This window comes from Tiliqua scincoides, chromosome 1 (genome assembly GCF_035046505.1).
Source record: "Tiliqua scincoides isolate rTilSci1 chromosome 1, rTilSci1.hap2, whole genome shotgun sequence".
NCBI classification, from domain to species: domain Eukaryota; kingdom Metazoa; phylum Chordata; class Lepidosauria; order Squamata; family Scincidae; genus Tiliqua; species Tiliqua scincoides.
Genome location: NC_089821.1, coordinates 248,797,529 through 248,810,410, shown reverse-complemented (window position 1 = coordinate 248,810,410; position 12,882 = coordinate 248,797,529). Strand labels below are relative to the sequence as shown.

Genomic DNA, 12,882 nt, shown 5'->3' with positions numbered 1-12,882 from the left:
TCTCACCTCTTGAAAACTGTTGAAGGTGGTTTACAGAAAACTCAATTCATACATACATAATAAACTGAAAATTAAGTAAAAGAAAAACTTCTAAAAGCAGCAATGAATATAATGTAGCAGCAGGTCACAAACAATCCAAGTCAAGTTTTAATTAAATGTAACTTTTAATCTTTTCTAGAATTCAAGAACAGCAGCACACACGCAAAGTACACAAATTAAAATGCCTGGAAAAAATGATTTTTTTCCTCCAGGCATAGAGCTAAAATTATCACTATATAAAATCTTGGGGAAATTGAATCTTAAGGAATATCCCACACTTCATTGGAGAAAAATCTCTGTAATTATCACTACATTAGGACACTAAACATGCATTTAAAAGGAATGACAAAATGCCATCCCCATCACAATTTATAAAACTTACCAGGTGTGCTCGTTGAGGAAGGCTTCGTAGTAGAAGGTTCTGATTCTTCCTATTTAAACAAGATTAAATACACAATAGATCATGCAATTCTGGCTACAACTATAAGCTAACAAATTTAAAGACAGTCAAGAGGGCTACACAGGAATTTCTGAAACAAAATGGAAGCAAAGACCTAATATTTCAAGCTACCGTATCAAATACAGAGTGTTTCAAAGTATACATCCTTTCAAACATTGAAATCATATTTTTAAGGCAAATTATAAACCTTAATGTCAAGAATTAGAACAGTTTACCCTTAATGCTGTTATACTGCACAATGTAAGTAAGACTGCGCACAATGCACAATCAACTTACATTTTTCTCTTCTTTCTGTTCCACTTCAGATGATCCCTTCTCAGCAATTCTTCTCCTTCAGGTGGGGACAAAAATACACTCAGTCACTCCAACTAATAAAGCTTACCTCTTGTCAATAAATGACTTTGCTAACACTCATTCCAATCTTTAAAAAAATGTACTTGGATTGCCATGTACTTGGCAGTATACTTGGATGGCCATGAAAAACAAATGGAATTAAATTATTAAGGCCCAAATCCTAACCATCTTTCCAGCACTGACACAGCTGTGCCAATGGGACATGTGCTGTATCCTGCAGTTGGGTGGCAATTACGGAGGCCTCCTCAAGGTAAGGGAATGTTAGTTCCCTTACCTCAGAGCTGAACTGCCCTTACCTGGGTGCTGGAAAGTTAGGACTGCGCCCTAAATTGTTGTTATGTTAGTGGAAGTTTACAGTAATCAAGATACACCAAGTCCAGTTGACAGAAGGGTCTCATACATTTTTCTGTAACATTTACAAGCTTGTTTACACAACACAGCATGCAGATACAAATGCCGGGGGCTGAGATGTCTGCAGTTTCCCACCAAATACCTCACACTGAAGAAAATGAACATTTGTCGTACACAATATGCCAATTCACCTTGGATCAATAACATTAAAACTTTTACTGAAACAAAAAAGGTTATGTAAAAATCAAATTACTGGATTACCGTCTGGCCAACAGTGCACTCATTTCTTCCATTAAGCCACTTCCACCAAGGGGAAGGGGCCCGTTTCCCCGGCCAGTATCTGTTTTAGGTGAAGAAGAACTTGTTCCTCCACTTGGATTAGGAGACTCTTCATTCTAAAATTGACAATGTACAACAGCAGAACCATGTAGAAATTAAACTGTCAGAGGAGTTTATTTTTTATGTCATATCATTATAGCCATGGAGGCTTGAGCAGTTGGTTGGTAAAGTGAATTTTTTTTAGATGTGTCCTGAAGCTAAAAATTTTGAGAAGCACTCATCTAGAACAGGGATGGCAAACATAAGGCCTGTGGGCCAAATGCGGCTCTCAGAAGCAATTTATCTCCCTCCCCCCCCCCCCCCGTTATAACTGGGATCTCCCAGTGTGATAATTGGGCTTTCTCATGAACAGGATTTGAAACATTTTCTCTTCTGTCATTTACACCTAATGAGTTTCTATATAAGAACAAGTGCTTATTTCTGGCGATCATCTACTTAATGATGTCACTGCCTGCTTAATCAGGTCACTTCCAGACTCAGTAGGCATCATGTATGCTAACTTTGGCCTTCTGTATTAAATGGGTTTGACACCCTGGTCTAGAAAATAGGTAAAATATGAACTAATCTGGGTGACAACAAACCATAGTCAGATATTGGGCTACATTTGAATTTTACATTCCAGTTAATTCTGATAAAATGCTGTATAAGCATTGTAGAGATACTTTTGATCATTGAAGTTTCCAGCTGACTATATTCTAGCAAACAAATGAAAGCTTTAAACATACACACACATACACACAAACAATTTTTTAAAAAAATGGAAATTACACTTACTTGTGATACTTTTCTGAGTTTGGCTCCAGCAAGGGCAGCTGCTAGTCCCGTTAAAGGGCGGTAGTCTTCATACACTGACCCCATGGAAAAACCAGTGACAGGAAGTGGAGGGGCAGGAGGTGGCGGAGGAACTTGGTTAGGAAGGGGAGGAGGTGGAGGTGGCGGCGGCGGTGGTGGCCCTGATGGTGGAAGAGGGGGTGGGGGAGGTGGCCCTGGGGGAGGTGGAACTGCTGGCGGGGACTGGATAGGGCCAGGTGGGAGAGGTGGTGGGGGTGGAGGTGCAGGTGGTCCTTGGTTAACACCTAATAAAAACACACACAAAATCAAAATACAAAAATTGTGACAAGTGAATACTGGCAGGCAGTCAATTTTACACTACATTAAAGAAAAAATTCTACATGCCATAAGATTTCTATTTCAATAGAAAATTTATCCCATATAACAGAAAGATACATCCTAGTCATAATACAAGAGTAAAGCACAAAAAAAACTCAGCCTGAAGAAACTATCCTCACAATTTAAGATTAAGCACTGCTGCTAAAGATAACATGTGCAATAGTAGCCAGTCTCTGCACTATGTAAAAAAAATCTTATTTTGCTCAAAGACAGATACAATGTTCAAAGTGAAAAATGCACGCAAAATCTATGTACACAAACTGAACCATAACATCAAAATGACCTGTGCTTCAGTTTAAACCTAAATACCACCTTCATTTTTCAAGTCCTTTAGTTCAACCAATTTAAGCAAATTATAAACATGACACACCTAGAACAGACCTGTATTTATGTAGCTAAATCTCAAGCCTGCATATTTTTCAGAACTGATAAAGCATATGTTAGTGAGTTAGAAGATTTTTGTATGTTGATGGTGTAGTTTTTCACCTAAGTCTGGATTAAAAAGTGTTTTAATATATTTGATGGATTAAAGATACCACAGAATAAGCGTTTCTCATCAGAGAAACAACCCTTCTCTGTGAATTTAACTGGTTTCTATCTGTCTCAAAACTGGTGGAACACCATGTCAATGAGGGATTGCTCACTCTTGAGCTGTGAATGTTGATTGGAGGAACAGCTACGTTTAATGGATCTCAGGCTTAGAGAAATATTACTGAAGTTGGCAATGATTAACTGAACTGGTTTTAGACTTAGGGCACAATCCTAACCAGGTCTACTCAAAAGTAAGTCCTATTTTGTTCAATGGAGCTTACTCTCAGGAAACTGTGGTTAGGATTGCAGCCTTAGTTTAACAATTCATAGCTATTTGGACACACGTACACACTAAATTCAAGTACACTGAATAGCAGAAACATTGAATCACAACCATCAAATATCAGCAGGAGTTCTGGGGTAGTTATTGAGTAATACTGAACTGAAAATGCTCAATTGACAAAATTCTCTGAAACATGCTAAGTGTTCTACAATCTTTCATAACATACTTGCCAAACTTTTGTTGGGGGTGGGTGGATGGGGGTATTAAGATCATTGCAGCTTTCAAAAGTGTTAATTCTTCAGGATAAATCAAGTTTCTGATGCAAGTTAGTTCTGAGTGCATTCCTAATTAGTTAATTAGTAGCAATAACAGAAAGCCTTACCCTGCTGGGACGGAGGTTCAATCAGCTGAGAGGCTGCCTGCAAGACTGGCTCAGAAGCAGAGGAGTCTCCCAGCACAGAGTTTAGAGAGTTCTCAACAGAGGCAAGGGGAGCTGCAGAGGGAGAAGGGAGAACACTAGGCTTGGATGAGGGAGTTGAGGCATTAGGGGAGCTTGGAGAGGAAGTTTGAGGTCCACAGAGTGAGAGAGGCTGGAAGGAAGGTGGTAGTGGCGGTGTTGGACCCGAGGTAGGCGGTGAAGGAGCTGGATAATTTGCCAGTTCTGGAAGCCCATTAGGTGCAGTAGGGGATGGTGACATTTGGGATAATTGAGCAGTAACAGGAATTGGGAGAACAGGTTTTGGGCCTGTGGCTTTGCCTGGGGGACTACTAATCATTACAGGAGGAGAAGGGGGAAGAGGTGCAAAACTAGAAGCAGACCAAGTAGTGGTCTTGGTACTTGGAGGCAGAGGGGCTGGGGAGTTCATTGGTGAAGGTGGTCGAGAATTTTTGTTCACAGGTCTAGGAACTGTGGCATAATGGGGAAGAACAGGGTGGAAGGCTGAGCCCAATGATGTAGCAAAACGTGATGCTGAGTGCCTTAGTGGTGGTGTAGGAGGAGAGGAAACTGGTTGGGCAGAAGTGACTATAGCATAATCCGGAGTAGAGTCTGACATTGTTTTAGCATAAGAAGGAAGAGGTGCTGAAGGAGGCTGGCAACTGGAGTATTCAGGAATTGAAGTGCTATATGGGGAGTTGTCGTAAGATGGAGCTGGACAGAAGATTGAAAGCAGCAGCAAAGGCAGGATAAAAGAGGAGAGAGAAAAAGGGAGCTAATGAAGCAACAAAACCAGCATTCAAATAAAATTTATAAATGTAGACTATAGTTAGTACCAGAGGATTAGGTACAAGTAAATTACTGTTAGGAGAATTTATATAGTATCAACAGATGCTTCCAATTTTTTTATATATATAAATATATAAATATATAAATATATAAATATATAAATATATATACACACACACACACACACACATACATATATACACACACATGTGTGTGTGTGCGTGCGCACGCGCACCAATATCTGAATTTACAAGCACATACTGGAAATGCAAAAAAAAAAAAATCAACCACAGAATAAGCTCTCAGTGGTAATAGAACAATTGATTGATTGGAATCAACTGTCGCAATATTAACATTTCTCTTGCACTAGTGAACCTCACTATATGAAACTGACTCTTCATATTAAGTAGACACCACATTCCCAAGTTGGAATTCTATGTGAAACATGAGAATTTAGAAAATTGTTGCACAATTAACTCGCTCATTTGTGCAACAAGTCATTCTATATTTTGATTTTTTTTCTACTTCTACTTCTTTAATTAAACACAGGAATTCTGCAAAGCAATGGACAAGTAGCAACTTTAACCTTGTAACGAAGCTATTTGCTTGGCTGCCTATGTGAAGAATTGCCACCAAACAGATAATTTGATTTTTAGTCTGCTCATGCCAGACATACAACTCACATAGGCACGCTAGAGCAGGCAGGCTAGTAACTTGCAAGAACTTATTTTTCAAGGCAAGCTTATTTTTACTATAGTGCAACACAATAGCTTTTTAAACAGCTACAAGATAATGCCAACATATTCCATTATATTATGTTGCAGCATGCCTGCTATCATTGCTGAAGGTCTAGATTTCACAGACAGAAGGGTGCACATTCCTGAGCCATTCACCCCCAAAACATCCACACCCCATTCAGTGCAAATCCCATATGCTTCTCTGAAGCAGGTAACAGAAAGAACACAAAAAACAGACACCACCACACTCCCAAGATAGAGATGACACAGCTTTTCCCTCACATATCCTTGAGACAAGAAAACAAATAATCTGGCATCCCAAGGGTTTGGTATTATAGACCTTTTGGCCAGGTGCTCTACCACATTGTACCTGCTACAATGGTCACATACATATAATAACATAATATGCAAATTCATTACATTTACAATTTATGCTATGGTCTTCTCAAAAAATTCACAGCTCTGCTTTTAAATAAATACTAAAATATTGGACTGGGGAAGTACAATCTTGTATTTAAGGAGTTTCATAGTGACTCATCAAAAATATTGTCCACACAGCCTGCTAAAAGGTTTCAGCAAGGCTCTTCAAACAAGGTCTGCCTGGTAGCATTATTAAATTCTCATGCCAGACATGCAATTACCCAGACAACTTGCTGCTGTGAATGTCAAAGTTTTCTCTCAATTACCAAGTTAGCTAGCAGAATTGCAAGAGACTGTGGCTTTCAAATTCCTAGCACTTATATTTACGACTGAACTCATAAAGAACTTACACTGTTTGATCTAAGCAACATTTTTCAAATGCAGCCAATTTAAGGGAAAATAGCATAAAATACCACACCCCAATCTTCCAACCCCTGAAGGAAAGGGAGACACAATGTCCAAGATACAAAACAAAAGTGGCTGCTTAGGTTACAGGACAGGATGGAAGAGGCTAAGAAGTGGGAAAAGTCAAAAAAAGAGGGATACATAAGCATAAGAGGGCAAGATAGGAAGCTAAGTGTGGGAAATTAAGCACTACATCAGAAACAGAGGTTGGATAAGAGGAAGATCCAAGTTTTGGCACTGGAATTAGTGCAACAGGAATATTGAATAGTGGAAACCAACTCATTTCAAAACTGAACCACCAGATTTTTTGGAATGTGTTAATATTTTGTATCCAAACTGCAAGGCGACAGTGTGTACACACACACACCCTACCTTCTCTTGGGACATAATTCAGTGTCAAATATATCTAATATGCTTATTTCCTTTGCAAAGGGTTTACAGTCTGTATGGCTGGAACTGTGCAACATGGATTGGATAACAGAACATTCTCCAGGAGGTTTCTACTTCAGAGACCATTATTTCTAGCCAATCAGAAGAGGTGGCAGGAAATAAAGCTTAGCGAGCACTCCTGCAAGAGGCTTAGAAACATTCAAGTTGGACTTCAGTGATAATGGGCAATTTGTTATCATTACTGTAGTTTCTAGCCTGACATCCCATGAATCCCAATTGGTTATCCAGATTCTGATAAAAATACCAAGAGAAAAATACTAAGATGGATTCTGTAATAAAAAAAGTATAGCATTCCCAGAATTTTCCACACAAAATTCATTGGCATAGCTCAGATATGTGGCTTTCTGTGGAACCAAACATAAAACTATATCGCTCCTAGCCAAGAGGTCACAAGAGCAGTGGCGTAACTGGGGGGTCCATGGGCACAACTGATACTGGGCGGTATGACTGGGAGTACCACCATCATCATGCCAGCCACGCCAACCCAAGGGCCGCCCACGCCTACTGCCTCCCCTTGGAGGCATTCTGAGGGCAGGAGAGGCCATGTATGGTCTTCACAGCCTTCAGGAGGCCATCTAAGGCCTCAGAAGAGCCTTTAAATGTCACTTCCAGTTTTTGGTCGAAAACTGGAAGTGACATTTAAAGGCCCTCTAGAGGCCTTCTAAGGGCTGGGAAGGATGTGCACAGGAGGCGGGGTGAGGAAGCAGGCATGTGGGCACTACCTCTAGGTGTGCCCCAGCCACCACAGTGGCCAGAATTGCGCCTGCACAGCAATTCCATCCCAAGATGGCACACCCACATGCTGGAAGTCCAGAATGAAAAGAAGCAGGGCAATAGAGTATAATCAATTTTCCTTGACCTCTTATCCCCCTATAAATACTGATGACTCTCACTGCAGGACTTCAGCTTGGAATCAGCAATTGTTTAGCACAGAACTCTAAATCACCTTATTAAATTATAACATATATAACTGTAATTTATCCTATTGTTTCTCAATAGTTTTTTAAATGTACCATTCCTTGAGATGGTAAAACAATGCAGATATTTAAGGTCAATGCACCACCATCAATAACCACCACCACCCTCAAAGTCATATTTCAGAGCTATATAACGTTTTACCACTAACTCAAATACCTTTCTGTGCCTGGGAAATCTGCTAGCAATTTTACCAACATTAAAAGTAATTTTAATTTTTTATTACTTTTTATCACCTCATCAAATAAGCCCAGTATTTTGAAATAGTGTACTGAAATTCTTACCGGCACTTGACAGTTTTCTCTCTCTTTCCCATTCCAATTGTTCTCTTTCTAGCTGTTCTTGGTGCTCTCTTTCCTGCCTTTCCCATTCCAATCTTTCACGCTCTTGTCTTTCCCGCTCTTGCCTCTCTCTTTCTAGCCGCTCTTGCCGCTCTCTTTCTTGCCTCTCCCTCTCCAGTTGCTCCTGTTCTAGTCGCTCTCGTTCCAATCGTTCCTTTTCTAGTCTCTCTCTCTCCAGCCTCTCTTGTTCTAGTCTTTCCCGCTCCAGTCTTTCCCGTTCCAGTCGCTCCCTTTCCAGCTCCTTTTGTCGCTGCTGCTCCTGCAGTTGCCTAAAACAACAAGAAAAGTGTTAAAATGAAGAATTGAAATCATAACCCCAACGTGGCCTTTAGGATTTAAAACAGTGAGTCAATATGCGACCCTGTCCCAGTTAAAAACCCTACAATACTAGTTTATCCATATAACTCAACTGTGTATTATATTCTGCAAAACTGATTAACACAAATACAACCTAAATCCAAAGTATGTAAGCTTTTTGTTTGTCGCCATATTTCTAGTTGAGATACAAAACTGATTCATTCCACACAGCAAGTGCCTCCAATAGATATATTGGATATATCAAATTAATATAATTTCTAAATAGTAAATAACGCAAATAATTTATACAACAGTAATAAGTACCATTAGTAAACTGAAGGAGCTAAGAGAGTGCTAAGAGAGCACCAGATGATAAACCAGTCAGCCTGCTATCAACTGCTGGCTGGCCTTGGCAGCTTATTCAGCAGCTAAGTTTTGAAGAGGACAGGATATGAAGAAATTTCTTGAACCACAGAAGGGAGCCAGCCAGAAACCAGCTTGACCCAGGTTGAACCAGCTCTGGCCAGGGGCTTGAGGAGGTTCTTCTGGATTCCGAGGAAGCAGTAAGCCAGTCCAAGGTTGCAATAAAGGAGTTTTATTTGTCTAAGGCAGGGATGCCCAAACCCCGGCCCTGGGGCCACTTGCGGCCCTCAAGGCCTCTCAATGCGGCCCTCAAAGAGTCCCCAGTCTCCAATGAACCTCTGGCCCTCCGGAGATTTGTTGGTGCCCGCACTGGCCCGATGCAACTTCTCTCAGTGTGAGGGCAACTGTTTGACCTTTCGCGTGAGCTGTGGAATGAGGGCTTCCTCCGCTGCTTGCTGTTTCATGTCTGTGATGCAGTAGCGGCAGCAAAGGAAAGGCCAGTCTTGCTTTGTGCAAGGCCTTTTATAGGCCTTGAGCTATTGCAAGACATTCATTCATTCATATAAGTTCATCTTTAATATATTCATTTATGTAAACTTATGTAAATTTATTCAAATTTTAAATGTAAATCAAAAAAATTTCCCCCCGGCCCCTGACACAGTGTCAGAGGGATGATGTGGCCCTCCTGCCAAAAACTTTGGACACCCCTGGTCTAAGGTCTAAGAGCACAGAACCTAAAGAACATTTCCATTTGCTTCTAAGGTCTTACAGGAACATTTCCAGATGTGAAACTTAACAGAAGCATTTCCAGGCAATTCACTGGGCTAAAGCAGCCTGCTTGTGTCCTAGACAAGGTTCGGGAGCAAAGCAATGGCTGAACATATGGGCATATATAGTGATACAACAAGGCATATTCCCAAGGCACTTGTGAAAAGAGCTGTCAAAAAGATTAAGCTAAGTCGATGCATGTAAAGAACAATGTAAACATAGCCTTGAGCACTTGAGGTGAAAACTCAGGAATGGCATCTTTCTTATTCCATTCTCAAAACACCAGGCAGTTGCAGCTGCTGAGGTTATTGTTTTGGACCCATTTCTCATGGGAACAGTTTAGTGCACATTTTGAAACTGGGGTCTGGTTCCAAGAAGATTTTGTTCACTCCTCCACAGTGGAGGAGTCAAGCCACAGCCGCCTTGCAAGGGTTTGGGCACAGTGCAAGCTGCTGGCTCCACACCAAGTTTTCTTTACCTCCTGTCCTTTCCTCAACTGCAGCTTCTCATACAACCCTCCCACTGTCTGCAGCGCCTGTTCAAAAACACAAGCATCCAGGCATGCTTCTCCCCTTTTGCTAGATCATACAATCATAAACATGCGGGGGGAGGAGTAAGTTGCTACGGGGCAGAGCTTAAGTGTGAGGGCTGAGAAACAGGCAAGCTACCCTTGGAGGAGAAGGAGCAACACCCCAAGCCTATTTGTTGCTGAGCAACAGAAAACACCTGCAAACACAGCAGCTACCACCACCACTTTGATTCATTGGGGCTTAAACGTTTCCCAAAGTGGGGGGTGGGAGGGGAAGGAGGAGGTGCTACCTCAGTCCAGGAAAGCACTTGGTTTCTGCATGTTGCCCACTTGCCAGAAGAGAGCAGCCCAGTTAGCCAGGGAGTTGCAGCTCCTCACTCCTGCCTCTGCCTCCTGCTCTGCCTGGCCAGACAGCGCCACGAGCGCAAAGAGCAGGATTCCTCAGCTGGATACTGTCCCTGCATTTGGGGCTCTTCACTGCTGGTGGGGGGGGCTCGCATCCCCCAATGGTCCTACTAATAAAAGACACTCCTGCAAATCCTGTGGCACACCTGCAGATTATTTGCAGCACACCAGTGTGCCAAGGCACACTGACTGAAAATCACCACCTTAAATGTATCTCCTACTTTGAGAATACAAAGGCCACATTTTATACTCAATTCGTTTTTAATGAGTCTGAGCATGGAATTGGCCTTCTTCACAGCCACCACACATTGTGTTAACACCCTTGAGCTGTCCACCAGCAACCCAAGATCTCTTTCCTGATCTGTCAGACAGCTCAGAGCCCAGTGGTTCCCAAACTGTGAGTCAGGAACCCATCAGTAGGGTCATGACCCAATTTTTGGTGGTTCATGAAACATAGCAGACTAGGCTATGTGCATTAAGGATCAAACAAGCTGGTACCTGGAGGGAGCACTGCTGTCCAATTACTATTATAGCCAAACCTCTTGGTATTTATAAATCAGGCAGCAGCTAAGGCCTCTAAAATGTTTGCAAAGCACTGCATTAGTGAATATGTAAAATTTTAATTTCTTGCCCCAATGAGCATCACATTTACAGGGAAGCAATTCTGCCATTTTGCTGCCCATTCCACCAGTTTAGAGAGCCTTTCTGGAGCTCTTCCCAATCCTTTCTGGTCTTATTACTAGGAAAAGTTTAGTATCTGCAAACATGGCAACCTTGCTGCTTATCCCCAACTCCAGATCATTTATGAACAAATTGAAAAGTACAGATTCCAAGGCAGATCCTTGGGATACATCACTTTACATCTCTCTCCATTGTGAAAATGGCTCATTTACACCAACCCTCTGTTTTCTTGTTTTCAATCAGTTCCTAATTTATTTATAGCCTTTCTCATGCTAGAGCATATGTTCAAAGCAGTTAAGAAAGTTCCATTAATAAAATATATAATATATAAAAACAATAATAAAATAAATAACGACAAAACCATTAGAATTCACCTGCTTAGACCAGAATGAAGTAGTAGAACACACAATATTACAGAGGTACAGAGGGCAGGCACCAGCCTATCAATCAAGTGCCAGACAAAGCAGAAACTTTTTAAGCCCTTGCTGAAAAGCCATGAAGGAAGTGGTAATTCTTAATTCTCATTAATATAGGAGTTCTCAATTCTTATTAATTTTCATAATTATGGCATCGCTACTGAAAAGGCTTGTCCTCATCCCACCATCCTTCTAACTTGGGACAAAGGTGGCATTTTTAGGAAAGTCTCCCCAGATGACCTAAGAGGGCAGGCTGGAATGTATAGGAGAAGGTGGTCCTACAGTCAACCAGGACCCAAACCATGGAGGGCTTTAAAGGTCAATACCAGCATACTGAATTGGTTCCAGAAAAGAATGGGCAGGCAATGTAATCTCTGAAGCAGCAGTCCAACAGAATCACACTGCCTAGCTCCAGTAACCATCCTGGCTGCGGCATTCTACACCAATTAATAAGAACAGCCCTGCTGGATCAGGCCATAGGCCCATCTAGTCCAGCTTCCTGTATCTCACAGCGGCCCACCAAATGCCCCAGGGAGCACACCAGATGACAAGAGACCTGCATCCTGGTGCCCTCCCTTGCAACTGGCATAGCCTATTTCTAAAATCAGGAGGTTCACATACACATCATGTCTTGTAACCTGTAAGGGATTTTTCCTCCAGAAATTTGTCAAATCCCCTTTTAAAGGCATCCAGGCCAGATGCCATCACCACATCCTGCGGCAAGGAGTTCCACAGACCAACCACACGCTGAGTAAAGGAATATTTTCTTTTGTCTGTCCTAACTCTCCAAACACTCAATTTTAGTGGATGTCCCCTGGTTCTGGTGTTATGTGAGAGCGTAAAGAGCATCTCTCTATTTACTCTATCCTTCCCATGCATAATTTTGTATGTCTCAATCATGTCCCCCCTCAGGCGTTTTTTTTCTAGGCTGAAGAGGCCCAAACGCCATAGCCTTTCCTCATAAGGAGGTGCTCCAGCCCAGTCATCATCTTAGTCACTCTCTTTTGCACCTTTTCCGTTTCCACCATGTCCTTTTTGAGATGTGGTGACCAGAACTGGACACAATACTCCAGGTGTGGCCTTACCATCAATTTGTACAACGGCATTATAATATTAGCTGTTTTGTTCTCAATATCTTTTCTAATGATCCCAAGCATGGAATTGGCCTTCTTCACTGCCGCCACATATTGGGTCGATACTTTCATCGACCTGTCCACCACCACCCCAAGATCTCTCTTTGATGAGGCATTCCACCATCTTGCCAGATATAGATGTTAGGCTGACCGGCCTATAGTTTCCTGGGTCTCCCCTCTTTCCTTTTTTAAAAAATCGTGTGACATTTG

General features: G+C 41.7%; 1 protein-coding gene across 11 annotated transcripts in view; it reads right to left on the bottom strand.

Moving 5' to 3' along the window:
* ENAH (ENAH actin regulator) overlaps positions 1-12,882 on the bottom strand; it is a 185,171-nt gene that overhangs the window by 71,424 nt on the left and 100,865 nt on the right. For 8 of the 11 annotated variants that reach the window (XR_010793987.1, XR_010793986.1, XR_010793984.1 and 5 more), the window contains 6 exons: positions 8,024-8,349; positions 3,910-4,677; positions 2,318-2,619; positions 1,466-1,599; positions 776-830; positions 422-470 (listed from right to left, as the gene is read on the bottom strand). Coding sequence is in view for 5 of the 11 variants with exons in the window: in XM_066618697.1 (XP_066474794.1) it covers positions 422-470; positions 776-830; positions 1,466-1,599; positions 2,318-2,619; positions 3,910-4,677; positions 8,024-8,349 (1,634 nt within the window). In the remaining 6 variants the exon portion in view is untranslated. The remainder of the gene's footprint in view (positions 1-421; positions 471-775; positions 831-1,465; positions 1,600-2,317; positions 2,620-3,909; positions 4,678-8,023; positions 8,350-12,882) is intronic. The other 3 variants (XR_010793994.1, XM_066618700.1, XM_066618699.1) reach the window with 2 other exon arrangements.